The sequence below is a fragment of the Solanum pennellii genome, chromosome 6 (genome assembly GCF_001406875.1).
Source record: "Solanum pennellii chromosome 6, SPENNV200".
Lineage (NCBI taxonomy): Eukaryota > Viridiplantae > Streptophyta > Magnoliopsida > Solanales > Solanaceae > Solanum > Solanum pennellii.
The window spans coordinates 53,229,598-53,247,848 of record NC_028642.1 but is presented as its reverse complement, the minus strand read 5'-3'; the positions used below and the strand labels follow the sequence as shown (position 1 = coordinate 53,247,848).

The 18,251-nt window shown below is 34.0% G+C and overlaps 2 protein-coding genes across 2 annotated transcripts; one reads left to right on the top strand and one right to left on the bottom strand.

Annotated features, from left to right (window-relative positions):
• The first annotated feature begins 338 nt into the window (after positions 1 to 338).
• On the top strand, positions 339 to 3,884 carry LOC107023055 (transcription factor ICE1). Its single transcript, XM_015223605.2, has 4 exons — positions 339 to 1,604; positions 2,409 to 2,645; positions 2,845 to 3,015; positions 3,531 to 3,884. Exons 1-4 carry the CDS (start codon positions 501 to 503, stop codon positions 3,612 to 3,614), a joined length of 1,596 nt encoding a protein of 531 aa, XP_015079091.1. The 5' UTR covers positions 339 to 500; the 3' UTR covers positions 3,615 to 3,884.
• Positions 3,885 to 4,211: 327 nt separating this feature from the next.
• LOC107023054 (probable alpha-mannosidase At5g13980) lies at positions 4,212 to 14,437 on the bottom strand. The gene is made up of 30 exons (XM_015223604.2): positions 13,944 to 14,437; positions 13,424 to 13,507; positions 13,230 to 13,318; positions 12,836 to 13,010; positions 12,533 to 12,652; positions 12,306 to 12,392; positions 12,151 to 12,222; positions 11,595 to 11,708; positions 11,182 to 11,282; positions 10,966 to 11,059; positions 10,698 to 10,865; positions 10,515 to 10,604; positions 10,167 to 10,232; positions 9,968 to 10,024; positions 8,705 to 8,924; positions 8,373 to 8,512; positions 8,032 to 8,109; positions 7,886 to 7,945; positions 7,731 to 7,802; positions 7,297 to 7,344; positions 7,056 to 7,175; positions 6,917 to 6,982; positions 6,367 to 6,479; positions 6,148 to 6,232; positions 5,432 to 5,542; positions 5,260 to 5,355; positions 5,105 to 5,152; positions 4,874 to 4,942; positions 4,562 to 4,770; positions 4,212 to 4,469 (listed from the first exon to the last, which is right to left on the bottom strand). The coding sequence occupies exons 1-30, from the start codon at positions 14,154 to 14,156 to the stop codon at positions 4,445 to 4,447; spliced, it is 3,090 nt and encodes a 1,029-aa protein (XP_015079090.1). The 5' UTR covers positions 14,157 to 14,437; the 3' UTR covers positions 4,212 to 4,444.
• Between the last annotated feature and the right edge of the window lie 3,814 nt (positions 14,438 to 18,251).

The following is an 18,251-nucleotide window of genomic DNA, read 5'->3' as shown; positions in this document are numbered from 1 at the left end:
AAAAGAAAATTACTTTAGTACAATTGAAATTATTTAATCTATAATTTACAGTCACATAAATAATTCTTTAAAAATACTACTCCTTAATAAAAAATGATATATATTTATATTTAATAACAATTTTAAAATACTTATTTTACTCTTAATAAAATGATTTTTAGCTCACACTTATTTGAGATTATAAATTTTAAAATTTTTTCTTAAATTTTATACGAAATCAAATCAACTTATATAAGACGAAGAAAATAATATATTAAACTTAAATAATATCACGTAAAATGAGACGAGAGGGACGTATTTTTACATAAATTTTGGGAGAGAAGGTGTAATATAATGATTTTGATAAGAGTCTGAGTGAAAACGTAACATTCGAAGGAGCTATAAAGTGTCATCTCTAGAAAAGCCATTTCCCTTTTTCCCTCTGCTGCTTACGTCTTCTTTCTTCTTTGCCTTCTTCCATTACTTTCTCTACCTTTGAATCTAACCAAAAGAAGAAAAAAATGCTCTCAAGAGTTAACAGTATGCAGGTTTGGGATATGGAAGGCAAACAAGAAGAAGAAAAAGAAGAAAATTTTACCAACAAGGAGAATACCACTAATGTTGAGCTTGAAAACAAACAAGATATGGAATTGGGTGCACTTTCTACATTCAAATCTATGATAGATGGTACAGATGTAGATTGGTATCACAACAACATGCAAAACCATACTGAAAATATCTGTTTCACTCAGAATTTCACTGAATTAGCTGAAAACAGCATGTTTCTACAGCCAGTAGTACCAGTGGATTCTTCATCTTCTTGTTCGCCATCTTCAGTTTCTGTTTTCAACAATCTAGACCCATCTCAGGTACATTACTTTTTAGCCCAAAAGGCTATTAACAACAACCCTTTGGATTATAGTTTTAATTTGGGTTGTGAAAATGGTTTTCTTGAAGCTCAAGGTATGGGTGGTTTGAATAAAGGGGGATTTCTTCTTGCTGGTGGTGGGTTTCATGATTTGAGCTCACAGAACCAAATGGGTAACCCCAATTTGAATTCATTTACTCAATACCCATCATCCCATTTGCCCCAAAATACTACTACTACTGGGTTTAGTCCACTAGGGTTTGTTGATGGTTCTGCAAATGAGAACTCTCTGTTCCTCAATAGGTCCAAGTTGTTAAAGCCACTTGATAATTTTGCTTCAAATGGAGCACAACCAACCCTTTTTCAGAAAAGGGCTGCTCTTAGGAAGAACTTAGCTAATACTACTGGTGGCAGTTTGGGGGATTTTGGAGGTGAAATTGGCCAGAATTCCATGAATGGAGAGAATGAAAGGAAGAGAAAGTGGGGTAGTGGGGAAGAACTTGATGATGTGAGCTTTGATGGGTGCACATTGAGTTATGATTCAGATGACCTTACTGAAAATGTTACTAATAAGGTGGATGATAGTGTTAAGAATGGTGGAAATAGCTCAAATGCAACTAGCACTGTCACCGGTGGGAATCAGAAAGGAAAGAAAAAGGGACTTCCGGCTAAGAATTTGATGGCTGAACGACGACGTAGGAAGAAGCTAAACGATAGGCTTTACATGTTGAGGTCTGTTGTACCAAGGATTAGCAAGGTAAGAAATTTTTTACATCAAGTTCTCGTGATTTCCTGTATAATTATATTATTCTAACATGTTTTAGCTTATTCAAAATTGTCAGCCTTTAGCTTCCTTTCCCAAGAGAATGATAAAGAAAAGGCGAAATTGAAATACAGTGTTATTATTTCTTCTTTTCTGTTTTGAATGTACTTCATTTACTATTCTTAAGGTATGCAACTTTGTCCTATGCATAGTTCAAAAAAGTTTTCTGTATTAAAGCTATTTGATAGTCGCATTAAATTCATTCACATGAACTATATGAAAAGATTTCAAAAGGATCTTTTATTTTGGACCACAAAAGAGAATAGACATCACTAACTTGCTGTAAGTCTTTCAGTTTGAGAGGTAACTCTTATATTCTGTTCTAATCTCTATTATATATATCTGCTTCAACTTGTTTCTTCGCCCCCCTCCCCCTCTCGCGGGGGAGGGGGGGAGTCTGTTTGCTGTCCACCACTCCTCAAACAGCTTGGATTATTGTAAATGGTCATAAATACTATGCTTTATTAGGATGTCAAAGTTTATGATATGGCAACAACATGGTACTTGAATTTCAGTACTAGCATGCGGAAACATTTCTACTGGAGCTTTAAGAAACCAAGACGTAGAAAGTTATCCTTGATAGACCGTGATGCTGAAAGTTATCTACCTGCTAGTTAACATTTGCGTCTTAATTGAGATTTAATTCCAAACAACCATTGGACTTGATTTTAATCTCCTGACTACCTAATATCAAAAGCTTCTTCTTGGCTTGCAATTTATGAATATGCATGTTCACAGATGGACAGGGCTTCAATCTTAGGGGATGCAATCGAGTACTTAAAGGAGCTTCTACAGAAAATCAATGACCTGCATAATGAACTGGAGTCCACGCCGCCTAGCTCTTCATTGACCCAAACAACAAGCTTCTATCCTCTAACACCAACTGGACCAGCTCTGCCAGGCCGCATCAAGGAAGAACTCTATCCGAGTTCATTTGCAAGCCCACTGTCTAGCCCGACTGGACAACCTGCAAGGGTAAAAAGTCTTTAACCAACATTAACATTTCATCCAGAAAAAACTTATTATAAGACAAGTATATGTTTCTAGTTAGATGTGTATACATATTCATTGATTGCATTGAGCACTATTACGGTGTTCTTCATGGTGGTAAAGTCTAAAAGTCATCATGTTATTGGTTTGAGATGATGTAATGCGGATTTTGTTTTACTTTTAGGTTGAAGTAAAGGCAAGAGATGGAAGAGCTGTGAATATCCATATGTTTTGCAGCCGCAGACCAGGCCTCTTACTCTCAACAATGAGGGCACTCGACAACCTCGGACTGGACATCCAACAAGCTGTTATCAGCTGCTTCAATGGATTTGCCTTAGATATCTTTAGAGCTGAGGTACTTGATTTTCTGTTTAATTGACAATGTTGGACTCTTCGATTGAAAAATGCTTAGCAGAAGTTCATACATAGAAAATTGAAGTCGATCAATCCCGCAATGCACATCCTTCTGGAATGAACGGAACCTAAAACCATATTAAGCTTTTAACATGCGAACGTTGAAGATACATCAAAAGAGAATAATATAAAAAAAAATGTCTTACCAGCAGACAACAGCGAAAAACCTTTTAGAAAGCTGGTAGTCCAAATTACTCATGGTAAGTTGTGGCACCACTTCAATGAGCTCCACCACGACTGCGTAGATTCTTATCTGTTCCCTCCTTGATTGAGTATACCAGTCTGTCTCCCTATCCAGAAAGCATGTTATCTCTTTGCTTGTTCCTATCAGTGTTGGAGAAGAAGAAAATAGGAGTTAAATGATCTGTGATTTAATTTGGATTGTTATCCTTGCCAATTTTATGTGCTGTGGAAGTGAATTCTTCTTTAGATGATCATTTTTGTTTGTAATCTCAGCAATGCAAAGAAGGTCAAGACTTTCATCCTGATCAAATCAAAGCAGTACTGCTGGATTCCGCTGGTTGCCATGGGATGATATGAGCTTCTGTGATTGACAAAGGGAAACAATGTAGCCACAACTTTCAACTTTAGACTCTTCTTGTTGTTCTTAGCCAATTTCCTATTCTCCTATTGTATTTCTATATTTCATCCAGCAGGCTGTTGTTTTGTTTTACAACTCACAATTTGCTATTCCATGAACCTTTGCTTCCATTTATCAGTTACTTAGCGAACCGATTAACTAGCAGTTTTCTCAATTGTCCTGCAGTTTTACTGTATAAAAAGCATATGCAAGGAAAATTTGAATGTCAATGAAATTCACTCATTAATTCTGATATTATCTTGATTTATTTCCACCTTGGGATGTCGTGAAATAGTTGTACTGCATTCGCCCTCAACTATACTTCCAGGTTCGAGTTCTGGAAATGGAAAGTTTTCCGTTAACTACTGGATGGTTAAACCAAAAAAGGGAAAATATTGAAGGGTAATATCTAGGCTTGTTTTTCTACATATACAGAGCTTGGTCATCTTTTTTGGGGGATTTAAGATGTTCAAAGTGCTTCTGCATTTCTCTTCACCAGGCCAACAAACCATAGATGGACTGCATGCATAAACTTTTGATCTGCTAAGACATGGAAGTTCTCTCTTCAACATCATTATTATTATTATTATTATAAGTTTATTGTTCTGTCAAAGAGGTTTTCATTCCATTACAAAAAAGACAACACATCTTCTAACAAGAGACTCAATGCTGCCTCCTCAAGGTGATATCAACATAGGCAAATAGGTCCCAAGTAGGTTACAAGCTGCTCATATACCCTTTTGACGTCTTGTCGATTCGGATTGGATTGGACTGCTGCAGGAGACTGCTATCATAGAGACATATGTGACTTCCAACTACAAAACAATGCAACAAAACCAGAGTATGATCAAGAGGTCTGGCTTCAGTTTTACATGGCAAACACAATCAAACGGCTTAAGTTTCTTACCCTTCTGGCACGCTCTGGCTGAGATCAATAACAAAGGTGCGAATTTCCATTGGGGCGAGCTCTACCACCAGCTTTGTAGGATCAACAGGTCCCCCTCTTGCCATGTCTCGCAAATCACTAGGAGCCTCTGCTTTCCACTTTAATCTCTTCTTCTCCATTTCTACTCTTTCTTGGTTGGCAGATAAACTCATCTCTCTAATCTTGTTTATCTGGAAAAAATGTTTAAAAGGAGTTGGTAGAGTCATTCAAGTGACAATTGTTTTCCTAATTACAGCCAAGAACTAGGCGGCGAATGGATGCATATTGTGTTACCTTCCTCTTTGGGAACAATCTTTTCAATTCTACACTTGCCTTGGTGGATAGATCCTTATCCTCATCAACCTAGTAAAACATAATAATTTATCATCTCGGAACGCTTGGACTTGGAGCAATTATGACCCAAAGAATCACATTATTAATTTGTAACAGGGAGTGTCAAGTGACCAAGGTGAACCCAAACTTAAACATGTATAATAGAATCATCGCAAGAAGGAACTCATAAACCTCGTATAAATGAGCCAATCTCAGGAGGACAGTGTGATCTTCAAGCTCCTACATTTACCAAGGAAAAAGGTAAATAGCTAGATACAAAAAGTAGTACAACAACACAAAAGTTGCTTCCAAGGTACGAAATAACGCTTCAGATTGACATTAAATACCTGAAGGGTAATTATTGCAACATTATCAGGCAGACTGTAAGATGGATCTATCCCTGTAAAGGTTGGAACTGGAAATTTTGTAAATTTATCTCCATCCTGTAATTATGAAACATCATATGAAAATTAGGTGGGATACCGCATAGTTGAAGAAAAATGCTGGAATTTCCATAACCTGCTCAGTAAAAGCTAGAAGCAATGGAGAATATATCTCCTGTCCAAATGACCGCCGCCACTTTGCTCCCTCTCCAAGAGAATCAATCCGGATATAGTACTTGCCTTGGACCTGGGGAAATAAGCTAACATGTTTAACGAGTGGGCTGTAGTAGATTTAACATACAATAAAAACTAAACATTGTTTACACAAGGGTTTCAGACAACGAGGTAATGGGAAACAGTATAGGGGACATGCCAAACACTACCAATCTATGCTGTAGAAGAACATAAAAGGTGAAAGCCGGGACTACTGTTATTATTTATTAGGAAGAAAAAAGGGAAACCAATTTAAAATGGGTAGCCATGCATAAAGAACGGACGGAAACAATATGGTAATGGCATTGTACCATATGAAGTTAGAATTATAGATACATGTCAGGCATTTGAGCGTAGAAAACTAAAGCAATAATATACACAAAACCAACTTTAAATCCACAAGAAATGTACAGAATATCATGAACATGTCTTTGAAAGTTTACTAGCTTCTTATGCTAACATCGAAATGTTAATATCAATCCTCGATCTCTTAGGCTTCATTTGGCTGTCTCTTCATAGGTTTAAGCGAAGAATTTGCAACAAGAAAATAAAGAAAAAATTGCATTCACCATATTAAGCAATAACTACAAGCATAATTAGAGCCACAATCAAATTGAAGTATAGTGTGATGGTGCTCACAGTCAAGCCCATGCATTTTCCAAGAGAACAGACGGTTTCATTCAGTGCTTCAGCAACACCTCTTCCATCATCATTGAGTAACCTCCTACAAAGAAGAAATGTACAAATCGTTTACTTTGAGATTCTGCTATTGGTAACTTCAAATAGTGATGATTTAACAGAAGAAAGAATGCAATGATAAAAGCGATAAACATAGCATGGGAAATGAGCAGAGCAAACCGGTGAAGCATTAGCTCCAATTGGCCATCAACAAGGCTGGATCCACCTACAGATCTATCAACCAAAACTGAGAACTCGTTGTTGTTGTCCTTTAGGAAAAGTCCAAGATTGATCTGTAATGGATTAGCCAAAATAACATAATTAACATCACCAGTAGGTATTCTAGCACAGAGTAAGTAATAAACAGGCTACTTTGTGGGAAAGATTTGTCGAGTTCTCTGAAAGAAATTCTTATGCAAAATAAGGCAACGATTTGGAGGTGCAAAAATCCCGAGTAGACTTTTCAAAAAAGAAAATAGTAAAACATATGGAAGGTCCAAAATGTAAGCACCTCCATCCCCAACCAAAGGTAGGATGAAGGAACTTCTGCACCACTTCTGATTTCAAAATGGTTTGCGACAAATATTTGGATAGGCTAGTTTAACTCAGAAACTAGATTAGAAAAATAGTAGATTCAAATCTTCACATGATACTTTAATATCATAAACAAATGCTATCATATATCAATTTTTTAAAGGAAAACAAACATTTTAAAAGTCTACTAACATACAGGATAATAATTTCCAGCAGCAGGTTGGTTCACTTGAAGATCCCAGTCAGCTCTATAATCCCGAACCTGCAGATATAAATGGAACAAATTAGTTAATTTTTCTATGACTATTATGCTAGAGGGAGAAAATTCAACTCACTCTTTTGAGGAAATCACGTCCATTAGAGTCTGTGTAGAATGTTTTGTTGCTTTTGATGTCAGTTTGAATCTGAGTCACCAGCTCTTTCCCAATTCCATTGTCAATAGGTATGGGGCCGACCTGAATTCAGGACTGCTTAATCAGTGGAGCTTTGAAAGCTTATACATTCAAAGCATTGGATATCTTATCTCCACCAGTAAGAGAGACAATACAGGTGAAGAAAAAATGAGATTTAACTTACAGTGAACTCAACTTCAACATGCTCCTTTTCCTTGTACACTCTAGTGATCTGCTCATTTACATGTTAAATCTGTGTGAGAAACATGATTAAGATTGTTCTCAAATTGTTTGTCTATCGTGAGAGTAAGATATTGTTCAGTTGACCAAATAATTCTTAATGTTTACCGAGTAGAATATCCAGAGAGATAGATACAGCGAGCGGAAGAAAAAAATATTGCAACCCGATGTTCCTAGAGAATCAATGGGATCACATCCAGAACATATATGCATATTTCAGATACTATAACTACTTCCATTATACTTTTTAAAGGACTCAATGTATCAAATGTCGTCTTTGTTCTTAAATTGTACTTCAGTGAACAGGACAAAGAGAACAGGTATAGCAATAATTCTGTAAAAGCTCTTCGATATTAATTAATTGAAGTATTGAACAACCTGATATATCCATGAATTGATATTTTGATGAACTTCATCTAGCAGCGGACCTCGTAGAATGGTAACTGGGACCTGATCAAGAATAAACAGCTTTTTTAGTTATTTACTTGCGAATTTAATGGAGCAAATTTGATGTTATGAAGTGCCTGGCTAACCTTTCCCTCAGGGTGGATGGGGAATGAGCCATTTGGTCGAAACACATATGCTCCAGAGGCCTTGCAAAAAGAGGATAAAATATTTTAGCTTACGTGTGAATAAAATGAGATAATAAGAACAGTACTGAATCATCAGACTCTACTACCTGAATGTCTTTATAATCATCCTTGCTTCCATCATCTGCAGAATAATAACTGAATGATTGCTCCAGAGAGCTTCTAACCTTCACACACAACATAAAAATATATTTCCATCATCAGTGTCTTCTAGTGTAAGAATGGGAAGCTGAGAAAAGGCTGATGTTGGATGGAAAGTGAGAAGAAGGCAAGCTATCAGCCCACATCAAGAAAAACTCTAAAATTCTATCATGTGAATGTTCAAATCTGCATTGCTGGTTATTGTTGAGGAACAGAAAAAAATTCAAACAAACAGACGACGGCCATTTGAAATAGGACAAGCATATACTGACTGGCCATCAAAAATTACCTGGTTTCTCTTATTAAAATATTGAGTAAACTTTGCCCCATTTGCAGAATATAACAGTTTCAAGTTCCCCGGACCCACTTCTACTGCATCACTTTGACTTCCATCAGTTTTGTAGAACGTCTGTGGTATTGAAGCAGCAACTGCATATGTAATGTATACAAGAAGAGATTTATTTTATCAATCCTCTAAACATCTAGAGACAATTACAATCATCAGGTGGAATGTAATTTTTTGTGATATGCCGTTCAGATGCTGAAGAATTGGAAACTATTAAGATCACCAGCTTGCATGTTAACTTTCATGATAAACCAATCAGATGTTTAAAGTCTAACCTGCTTGTTTACCACTTGTTATAACATAGGAGCTAAAGCCCAAAGGTGGAACAGTGGCTGTAAACACAAGCCAATATTTGGGGCTTGATGTAGGGGATTCACCAACATATGCTGCAGCATAGTAGTTCCTTATTACTATTGATTCTTTAACTATTGGAAGAAGCTGTGATTCAATTTCTTTTCCAGTGGAATCCTCAACGATGACATTCTTATTGACGACCTGTCCAAAATTTATATGAAGGTTGAACAGAGATGTCAGTGACAAATGATGAGTTATCCATTTTATGCATAAACATTATCAAAAGTTGAAAAAAAATCAGGACATTTATCTACAAACAACCATCACACAAAAGATGATAAGGGAAGAGTATTTTTGTGCCAAACAATTTATCAAGTTTTGTTTTCTAGTTTACCACTTCTACTTCAAATATATTTTTCTGGTAATTTCTTCCCTTCATCTGGAACGACAAGACAAATTTCATAATACTGAACCAAGAAATCAAGAGAAATGAAGTGCTCTGAAGGACAAACTGTGATAGCCTGATTATTCTTCTAAAATTTGAACCCAACTAGTTCATTACCCAAAACAGGTCTGGGGCCAACCCTTTAGGACCAACTGCAGACTTTGAAACTTGGAGACAATGGGCCCACTCTACCCTTCTCCACTTATATACTAGGTTTAGTTTGCATGGCGCAGAGCTCAAACATGTGACCTAAGCCACAAGTCCCTCGACCTTTGTTAAACTAAGCCCTGGGGGCATTTTTAAAGTCTATTCTTTTGGTACCATGGGAATTCTTAAAAATCTAAAGATAAGCCCCTTCGAATTTTGGTTTGGCCCCTTTGAAAGATTAATCCAAGCTTGCCCTACTCTCAACTCGAGATTTATCTTTTTTGCTAAATTTATCTCATTCAACATGTTACAAAACATCATTCCAGGAGATCTATGAGCCTATGCCACAAATTGACGCCATTTTCTGCATGTCTTAATAACTCCTCATACTCATATAAATACACTTCTTCCAGGTTTTGTTCAGATAGGTCAACTGATACTGATTAATTAAGTATATGCTTTTGTTCAAGAGTTGAGATTCTATGGTGAACGATTGAGATCTAAAGAACTCTTAAATACTTCCATACACCGAGCGCTGCTGCTCAATAGTTAAATGAGAGGACATATTTTTGTGCAGGGAGAATGACAACCAAAGCAGCAAATAATTTAACATGCATAACAATCTAGGGAAGGAAAAGATCAAATTACTCACAGGGATTCTCACAACATCTGTTCTTTTCCACCCAAGAGCATTGTACACGACAACCACCTACATAAGTGGAAATAATGATTTGAAAATCTGCTCGTTGTTTTAATTAGAGCTCAGGTAGTTTTCCTCAGTTCCCACCACACAGAAATGTGATGTGAAGGTTTTCAAAAGTATGAAAAGATATTAAAAATAGACTACTCACTAATTTTTTGCCTGGAGCAAGATCAGCTTCTGTTGGGGGACAATAACTTATATTCAACAACGGGCACTGGAAGAGAATAGAGCAACAAAAGGGTCAACTCAGAAAAACAAAAATTAAAATGCCTAAACTGATTGCTTTGGAATTGAGTTATGCAACATAAGAAGAGATGGAGCCAATCCACGACACCAACTTGAATTGCATGAATGAACTCAATCATCAGATGCAATAATGCATTCAGCAGTAGCATGATAGGATTACTGTGGGGAGAACATGTGGGTGTAGCTTAATAAAGACAAATGCAAATTCAATAAGAAAGCCTATATTAAAGAATGGGCTCCAAATGTTTGCCTGCTTGAAATTTATTTGAGGATTCTTGCATCCAGATGCTGAAGCTGATTCCACCATACAAGCAAGTGAATTAGACACTAAATCCTCAGCCTGCAATTAGTTTTTGGTGATTATAATCATTTGAAATGTTCACTGAATCCATGGCAATCACAAGTTCTTCGTAGGAGTTCGGAGCAAACTCACCTGCTTGTAACCTATGAACAGTCGTTTGGCATAATCATCAGCGACATGTTGCTTTGAAGTGCCACTGACAGCATCATGATGTTGAGCAATGGCTAGGGCATCAGCCAATATTTCGGTTGTTGGTCCTGTCTCAGTTCTTCCTTTAAAGCATTCTAATTGTCTTGCTGCCTATATTACACAAAGGAGCCAAGTGAGAATTGCATATTCAAAATTCTGTAGATGGTGCAGCTTCTTAATTTCAGTAAAATGGAAAAGCAGCATGGCCTACCAAATAATAGCCACTCATCATTCTAACATAGAGTTTGAGAGCAGGCCTACTTGTAAAGTATCCAGTCCAATAAGCATTAATACGGTCTGCGTACCTGATACAAAATATGCATCAAGCTCTATATTTATTTTTTTGAACTTGAATTTTTATTTTTATTTTTGGACTTGCATCAAGCTCTATATACTGAGATTATAATTACAAGAGAAGGACACTCACGGGAAATAGTCATCCGTCTTGAGAGGCCATGACTCGTCCAAAGCATACTTTGCATCAGTATAAATTGAAGGGCTTGAATATAAAGCATTGACACGACCATCCTGCGACAATACATATATGAGGACGAAGGATTTGTATAAGAACCTAGCTTGACCAAAAATGTAAGCTTTTATTTTTCAGGCTCTCTTATTGATTCCAGTTCAATAATATATGCAGATTCAAGAAATACGAGAGTCCCCAACTTTTATGGTGTCTTCATGCATTGCTAACGAAATATGCCAATCTTGATTTTCAATCCATAAAGAAACAGTAGTTTCAGGATGTTCAACCAAAATGAAAGGAAAATTACAGTGCACATAGTTGTATGTGATTGTCTAAATTTTGAATTACAGCAATGACAGTAGAAAACTCACTTGGTTTACGTAGTGAATGAGCTTGTCCATATTCCGAAACCATGTATGAGCATATTGGTACTTGAAGTCGGTTCCCATGGTCCACATTATATGATTTGTGCGAGTGATATTGGCCTGCAAGGGAAACAACAAAAATTAGGTGCATGAAACTCCTTGGAGAGAGTCTAGAAACAAGATTGGCAGTGTGGCATTAAGGAGTAATCTTGCAATCTCCTTAAGTCTTTACTGTGAACTTTTTCGTTGGACAAATCTTTATAAAGTCTTGCAGTCTGACACATAATTCCAACTACAGTTGAATGTTGGCTTGTCAGTTGAGATTGTTGACTTTTTTACCGACAGAAATATAATAAAGAGTAGCAGCCAAGCAACTTGGTTGTGTTCTCACTAACAGAGTTAAAACGAGTCAAAAATGCAGTAAGATGCATTAAGCATGTCATGACTCCCTTGCTACCCTCAACTTGATTGCTATCAAATAAGATGAAAGCAGACTATTTGGGAGAAACAATTCACACTCATACTGACACCTCCTATAACATGGTCTGAGAGTAAAACTTACTTGGGACAAAGCAGCAGCAACAAAGTCATTGACCCGCTCTTGGACATTGTAGTCAAACAGGTTGATATCATCCTTCAGTCAATAAAGAAACACATCATGTGCATGCCCTTGCTTAAAGTTAAAGAGCCTACTGTCTTAATCTATCAAAGATTTACCTGAACAGGAAGAGAATTATCATCATTCACTTCAAAGTAAAATTTGCTGGGAGGTTCATAATTCTGAGGGAATGCACCTGAAAATATCTGGTATGAAACAAAAGGTAATAGTCAGTCGCTGAATAAAATCTAGAGACAAGAGATTTATAAATAAAAATATCAAATAAGAAAGAGGAATAATATTAAACATGTATTACAACTTATAAATATTTGAAAGAAAGGCGTACTTGCGTGGATGAACTGAGACTCTTAGAACCCCTCCAAATGACTTCAAGGCTCTTCTCAATTTTCCTCTTTTCTCTGTCTTGGTAGTCAATGCGTCCAAAGAAAAGAGAGTCGAATCCAACCTAAAGCAGTAAAATGTATGAGGTCAACAGAGTTGTTTAAATGTACTTGGATTTTAGTTACACCATTTTTCACCAGAGTGTTGGGAAATTGCTTATATTTCAAAGGCGGACTAATTATCAATTAATGAGGCACAAGAGTTACTATTCAAATTTCCAATTTAAAACTGTAATGCAGATTGGCACCTCTGCTCCCAGAAGGTATGCCTGAACAGCAGAATGTCCAAAAGGGTCGATTTGCCAGCCAATTCTAGGAGTAACATTGAACTGTTGTTTGATGTATTTATGCCCTAGAGTTGTCTGATCTATCATGTCAATATAATGTGTTGCTGCCTCATCATGCATGCACCAACCCCCATTTCTGCATAAATAGTGAATAAGATACCATTTGTATAAGCATTCTGACAAAGAAGTAATCCACCCACTATCCTACACCTCCAGGAAAAGAAAGAGAAAAAATGTATATGTAAAATCACACAAAACATCAAGATTATTTGGAGTGCAAAGCAACTTTTGTCCACAGTACTATAATCTCTCTTTTGATATTTTTTTCTTTACAAATGTGTGGTTTTAGCCATACATGAACTCAAGTTGACCCGAGTTGACGAGCTGTTTGACTGTGCTCTGCATTTCCGGGCTCTGATTCCTCCACCAACGCTGGAAAAAAGCCTACATTCCAGTGCGGAGGGGAAAAAACCAAGCATTCATCAATAGTATATCCCAGAGATACACAAACATTAACACACTGAGAAAAAGGTGATAGTCAAGACTTACCTGTTCAACATAAATGAACTTTCTGTTTTTATCAGCCAATAATGCTGGAATCAATGAATCCAAGACATTTTGAACACAAGCCACCTGCCACATTACAATTCTATTTTATAACCATGACTAATGAATTTAAGATGAATGAGCACCTGAACTGTTGTCTATATCCATCGAAAGTGGAAATTACTTTTACAGTTACACTGCAACTTATATAATGTATTACTCACTCCGTTTCAATTTATTTGACTTGCTTTCCTTCTTAGTCCATTTCAGAAAGAATGCATCTTTACTTCTTTGTCAACTCTTCAATTCTAAATTGCCACATAGCATATTCAAGACCGATTAAAGGGTATTTCGATACATTCAACATATCTTCCGTTTAAGACCACAATATTCAAAAACAAATCTTTAATTTGTTAAACTCTATGTCAAGCCAAAAACAGACAAACAAATTAAAACACACAAACTAGTTACTCAACATACTAACTCACAACAATTTATCACACTACGATGAACAAACAGGTACCTGAATGGAATTGTTGGAACCAACATAGTACTGATCGACAGTTTTCAACCAGCCAACATCATCGTGAGTGTGAGGAACCAAATGAACATTAAGCTTCCCTGAAACAATTCCCTGTGATGTATTGTAAACCATATACTTAGCTTCCACTACCCACAACCCACAAACCATCAAAATCAAGAACCAAATTTTTTCAAACTTCCCCATATTTTTCATTTCCACAATTTCTGAGAGTGTTCACTGAAAGAGAATGTACTAAACCATAAACCCCAAATCTCTATAAATAGCCTAAATTTTTTTGTAGATAAATCAAGAAAGGGAATCAAAGCCAATGGACCTACAAGATTAATTGGAAAACTTAATACTAAAGGGTCGTATTCGAAAATCAAGATTTGTGAAGTCTTCGATAAGTAATGTGTTGATGATTTTTATATGATGGGTTTTTTGCTTAGGATTGACTTGGGTGCTGACAAAGCTAAGTGTTGATAATTAAAAAAAAGCACGTCTACTAGGAAACTATTCGTCACCATTTTAGATGGACATTTTTTATTTTATATCAGATTAAAAATTATTAATAGATTAGTCAGTTTTATTATATTGCTCTGAAATATTTAAGATGATATCTTTTTAATTATAATAAATAAAATGAACACTTATTTTAAAACGGAGAAAGCAAATAGGGTTTTATCCAATGTCAGTACTATGTCGTATTCAACATCTTTTGTTCTTTTCCCCTTGCTTTCTTTCTTTAATTTTGCAACTTTTATGGGGCAAATGGAAAAGGTTGTATCTTTTGCGTTGGATGCCATTTGAATTTTGTGTACTGATAATTCCAGAAAATTTTCTTTTAATAAGTTCACAAATTTCCTGCAATTCAAATTATTTCCGACAAAAACATATGAATTTATTATAATAAAATTACACATAAATTTACTTTAGGTAAAAAAAGAAAAAAAAAAGTTAATTATAGTTATAGCTTAATAACTAAATCTATCTATATTTATGTTACTTTGAAAATATGAACTTTCAATTTGAATGTTAAATTACTATAATATTCCTAATTTAGGTTGTAATTTTTTCGATGAATTGTGATTTTTTCGATAAGTTGTGTGACTTTTAAAGAGGATTATGACTTTTCGAAAAGGTCATGATTTTTCAGATAAGATACGAAAAACATTTTTTCATATTATCTGACTATAAATAAAGAGATTTCTCTCATTTTTCAATTTTCTACTCTTCTTATTGAATTTCAAAATTTTTTGTGTGATTTATTGTTGTTGAGGGAGTTTGAAGTTCAGTAAATATGAGGTGTCACCATTCTGAGAAATAAGTCGTTCTATCCTAATAGGGTATGTTCCATAACCTTGAGTACTTGAGGAAAATAATTTTAGTAAATAATAGTAATTATTTTTTTGTTTAATATACATAGTATGTAATGTTCCAATATACGAAGTTAACATTATCATCATATCATCATCATCATATACATACATACATACATACATACATATATATATATATATATATAAAAGTAGGAAGATTCTAAGTTAATAGTTAATTATTATTTACCTTATATTTAAATAATCAAAACAAATATTATAAAACATAATTAAATATTTGATAAATAACTCATTTAAATCGGTGCATGAATCAAATTCACATCAATAATTAATTACTCTTTTGCAGTAAAAATCAAAAAGTATTTGAAGAGTTTTTCATTCAATAAATTTGATATGGACTAAATCATTGAATTAATTTAATGCAAAATAATTTTATCTACTCAAAGGTCTTCCTAGCTACTGGTATAAAATGCCTAGCATGGTCATCATGTAAATGATAAGAGGAGGATGAGAGATTATCTTGCAAAAATAATTTTTGGTCATAATTTCAGTAATTTCCTTTTATCCACTCCTTCTTGTTCGGTCTAAGTATTTGATATGTCCTTTAAATGTTTTGATCTATTTTCTTATGATCTTATTTTTCTATTGAAATATATTATGTCTTACGTGAAGAAATTAGTGATACACAATTCATGCTCTACTAAGTTTCTTAATTACGGATGAAATTCATCATGAAAGATCAATCCGTTAATTTGACATGCTTATTTGGCTCTGATACAGTGTAGTACTTTAGTATAGATACATTTTCAAAATTATTATTTATGAGTAGAGAAAGGAATAACTAAATAAGAAATCAGATATGATTTTTTTTTTTTAAAAAAAAGAAGAAGAATCCATACCCTAAAATAAAATGGTCACCAAATCAGTGATAAATGATGGTTCATACTCTATATAGTATATATGTGATTTTGAGATAGTATTTTTATTTAACTGTTCATTTATATGTTGTGTTGAAATATACATTCCTCAAATTGATCATATATCTAGAATAAGTTATTTTGAAAACTTTGTATTACTTTATTAATATATTATATATTCAAAGAGAAATTTTATGAAAAAATTATTCGTTTCTTTTCATAAATCATATGTACAATACTTTTCTAAGGTTAAAAGGAAGATGCATATGTGATATAATAATAAAAATAATTAACATATTAATTAAGGTGATGACCGCAAGTGTGTTTCCTACTATATCAAGTGTTTATATCATAAATTTGCATATATACCACACTTATGAAATCTTTTAGAACTTATAAATTGTATGCATCAAACATCTATATACTGTGATAGTAAGCTATTTATTGTTAATGTAGATTTCTAACTATGGCTGGAAAATTATCAAACTCCAATCCATAGATTATTGACTAAGAGCCTGTTTGGCTCAGCTTAAAAGCTGGTCAAACTGACTTAAAAGCTGATTTTTGACTTATTTAGCTGTTTGGCAATACTCAAAATAACTTATTTTAAGTTTAAAAAAACTTATTTTAAGCCAAAAGTTAAAAGCTGGGGTAGAGGTGCTTTTCTTTTTTTAGCTTATAAGCTGTTTTAAGTTGACCACATTTTTATCTTTTTACCCTTAATATTTTTATACAATCTCCAAATTACAACATACCCCTAACATCTCTTTCTTTCATTTTTCCCTTTTCACGTTTGGCATAACAACTTCAGCACTTTTATCCAAACACATAACTGCTTATTTTAAAAATAAGTTTCAGCACTTTCAAAAGTACTTTTTTAAAGCTGCTTTTATTAAGCCCATCCAAACGGGCCCTAAAGCTGGACCCATAAATAGTTAAGTAATAATTGTCCAAATTAGAGTGTCTACTTTGCCTTGGAGATATCATTTAATTTCTTATGTCTAATTATTGAAAGTTAATTATTTTTTATACTCATAATTTTAAAAATGAAAAGTTGAATATAAAGAGTCATTCTTCACTGTTAATGTAAAAATACTTTGAGAATTAAAATTTTAATATGCTTTTTAAGAACCAATTTACAAAGATTGATGTTATTATAGGAAGGAAATTGTATTATTCAACATGGGAAGAAAAGAGAATGAGAAACTGCACATAAAGAATTACAAAAAAAAATTAATAATAGATATATCATCTATTTAATGTTCTTCTTCATTGTTTATATTTAGTTATCTAGTGAATAAAATATAAATGATAAAACTACTATTGTTAATTTTAGCATTTCCTATTTTATTACTCCACTTTTTAGTATATAAAAATTTAATAATAAGGGACAAACATGTAAGGCACACTCTTCAAAATTAATATAATCTAAATTCATTTGTTTATGTCTTGAGTAGAAACAAGTAGATAAGAAAATTTATTTTATTAAATTGACATTAGGAAAGAGAGTGATTAACAACTCATATGGTGTAGGTAACATCACTGTTATTTCACTTAAGAAATTTTGAGATTGTCAAAATTTAAAATTTAATAAGCTTAAGACATGTAATTTTCTCAAATTTTGTACAAAACTCAATTACTAGAATTGTTAAAGTGGTTTGGACTTCTGGGTCTGATATATATATTTTTTATTAGCCTATTTAAGAATAGGACTTTTTTGACACTTCAAATAAATTCTTTGACGGATAAAAATTGATTTTTTTAAAGTAGAAAAATAACAAAAAGAAAGGTGTTTAAACTGAAATTGTACTTGGCTCATTACAATAAAAAGTCCCAAAAATGAAGTCTTAAATTTTAAATCAAAATTAAGTTAGAGAAAATGATAATATAAGTACTTAACAAATTATCAGTTTTTCAAACTGCTAAAAAAATAATTCTCTCTCGCATCTACCTTTTTATATTATTGGAATGATTTAATTATGAACTTAAGACATGATTAATATCACTATGTAATGTTACCTTATGCATCGCGAGTCTCATATTAATTGATTACT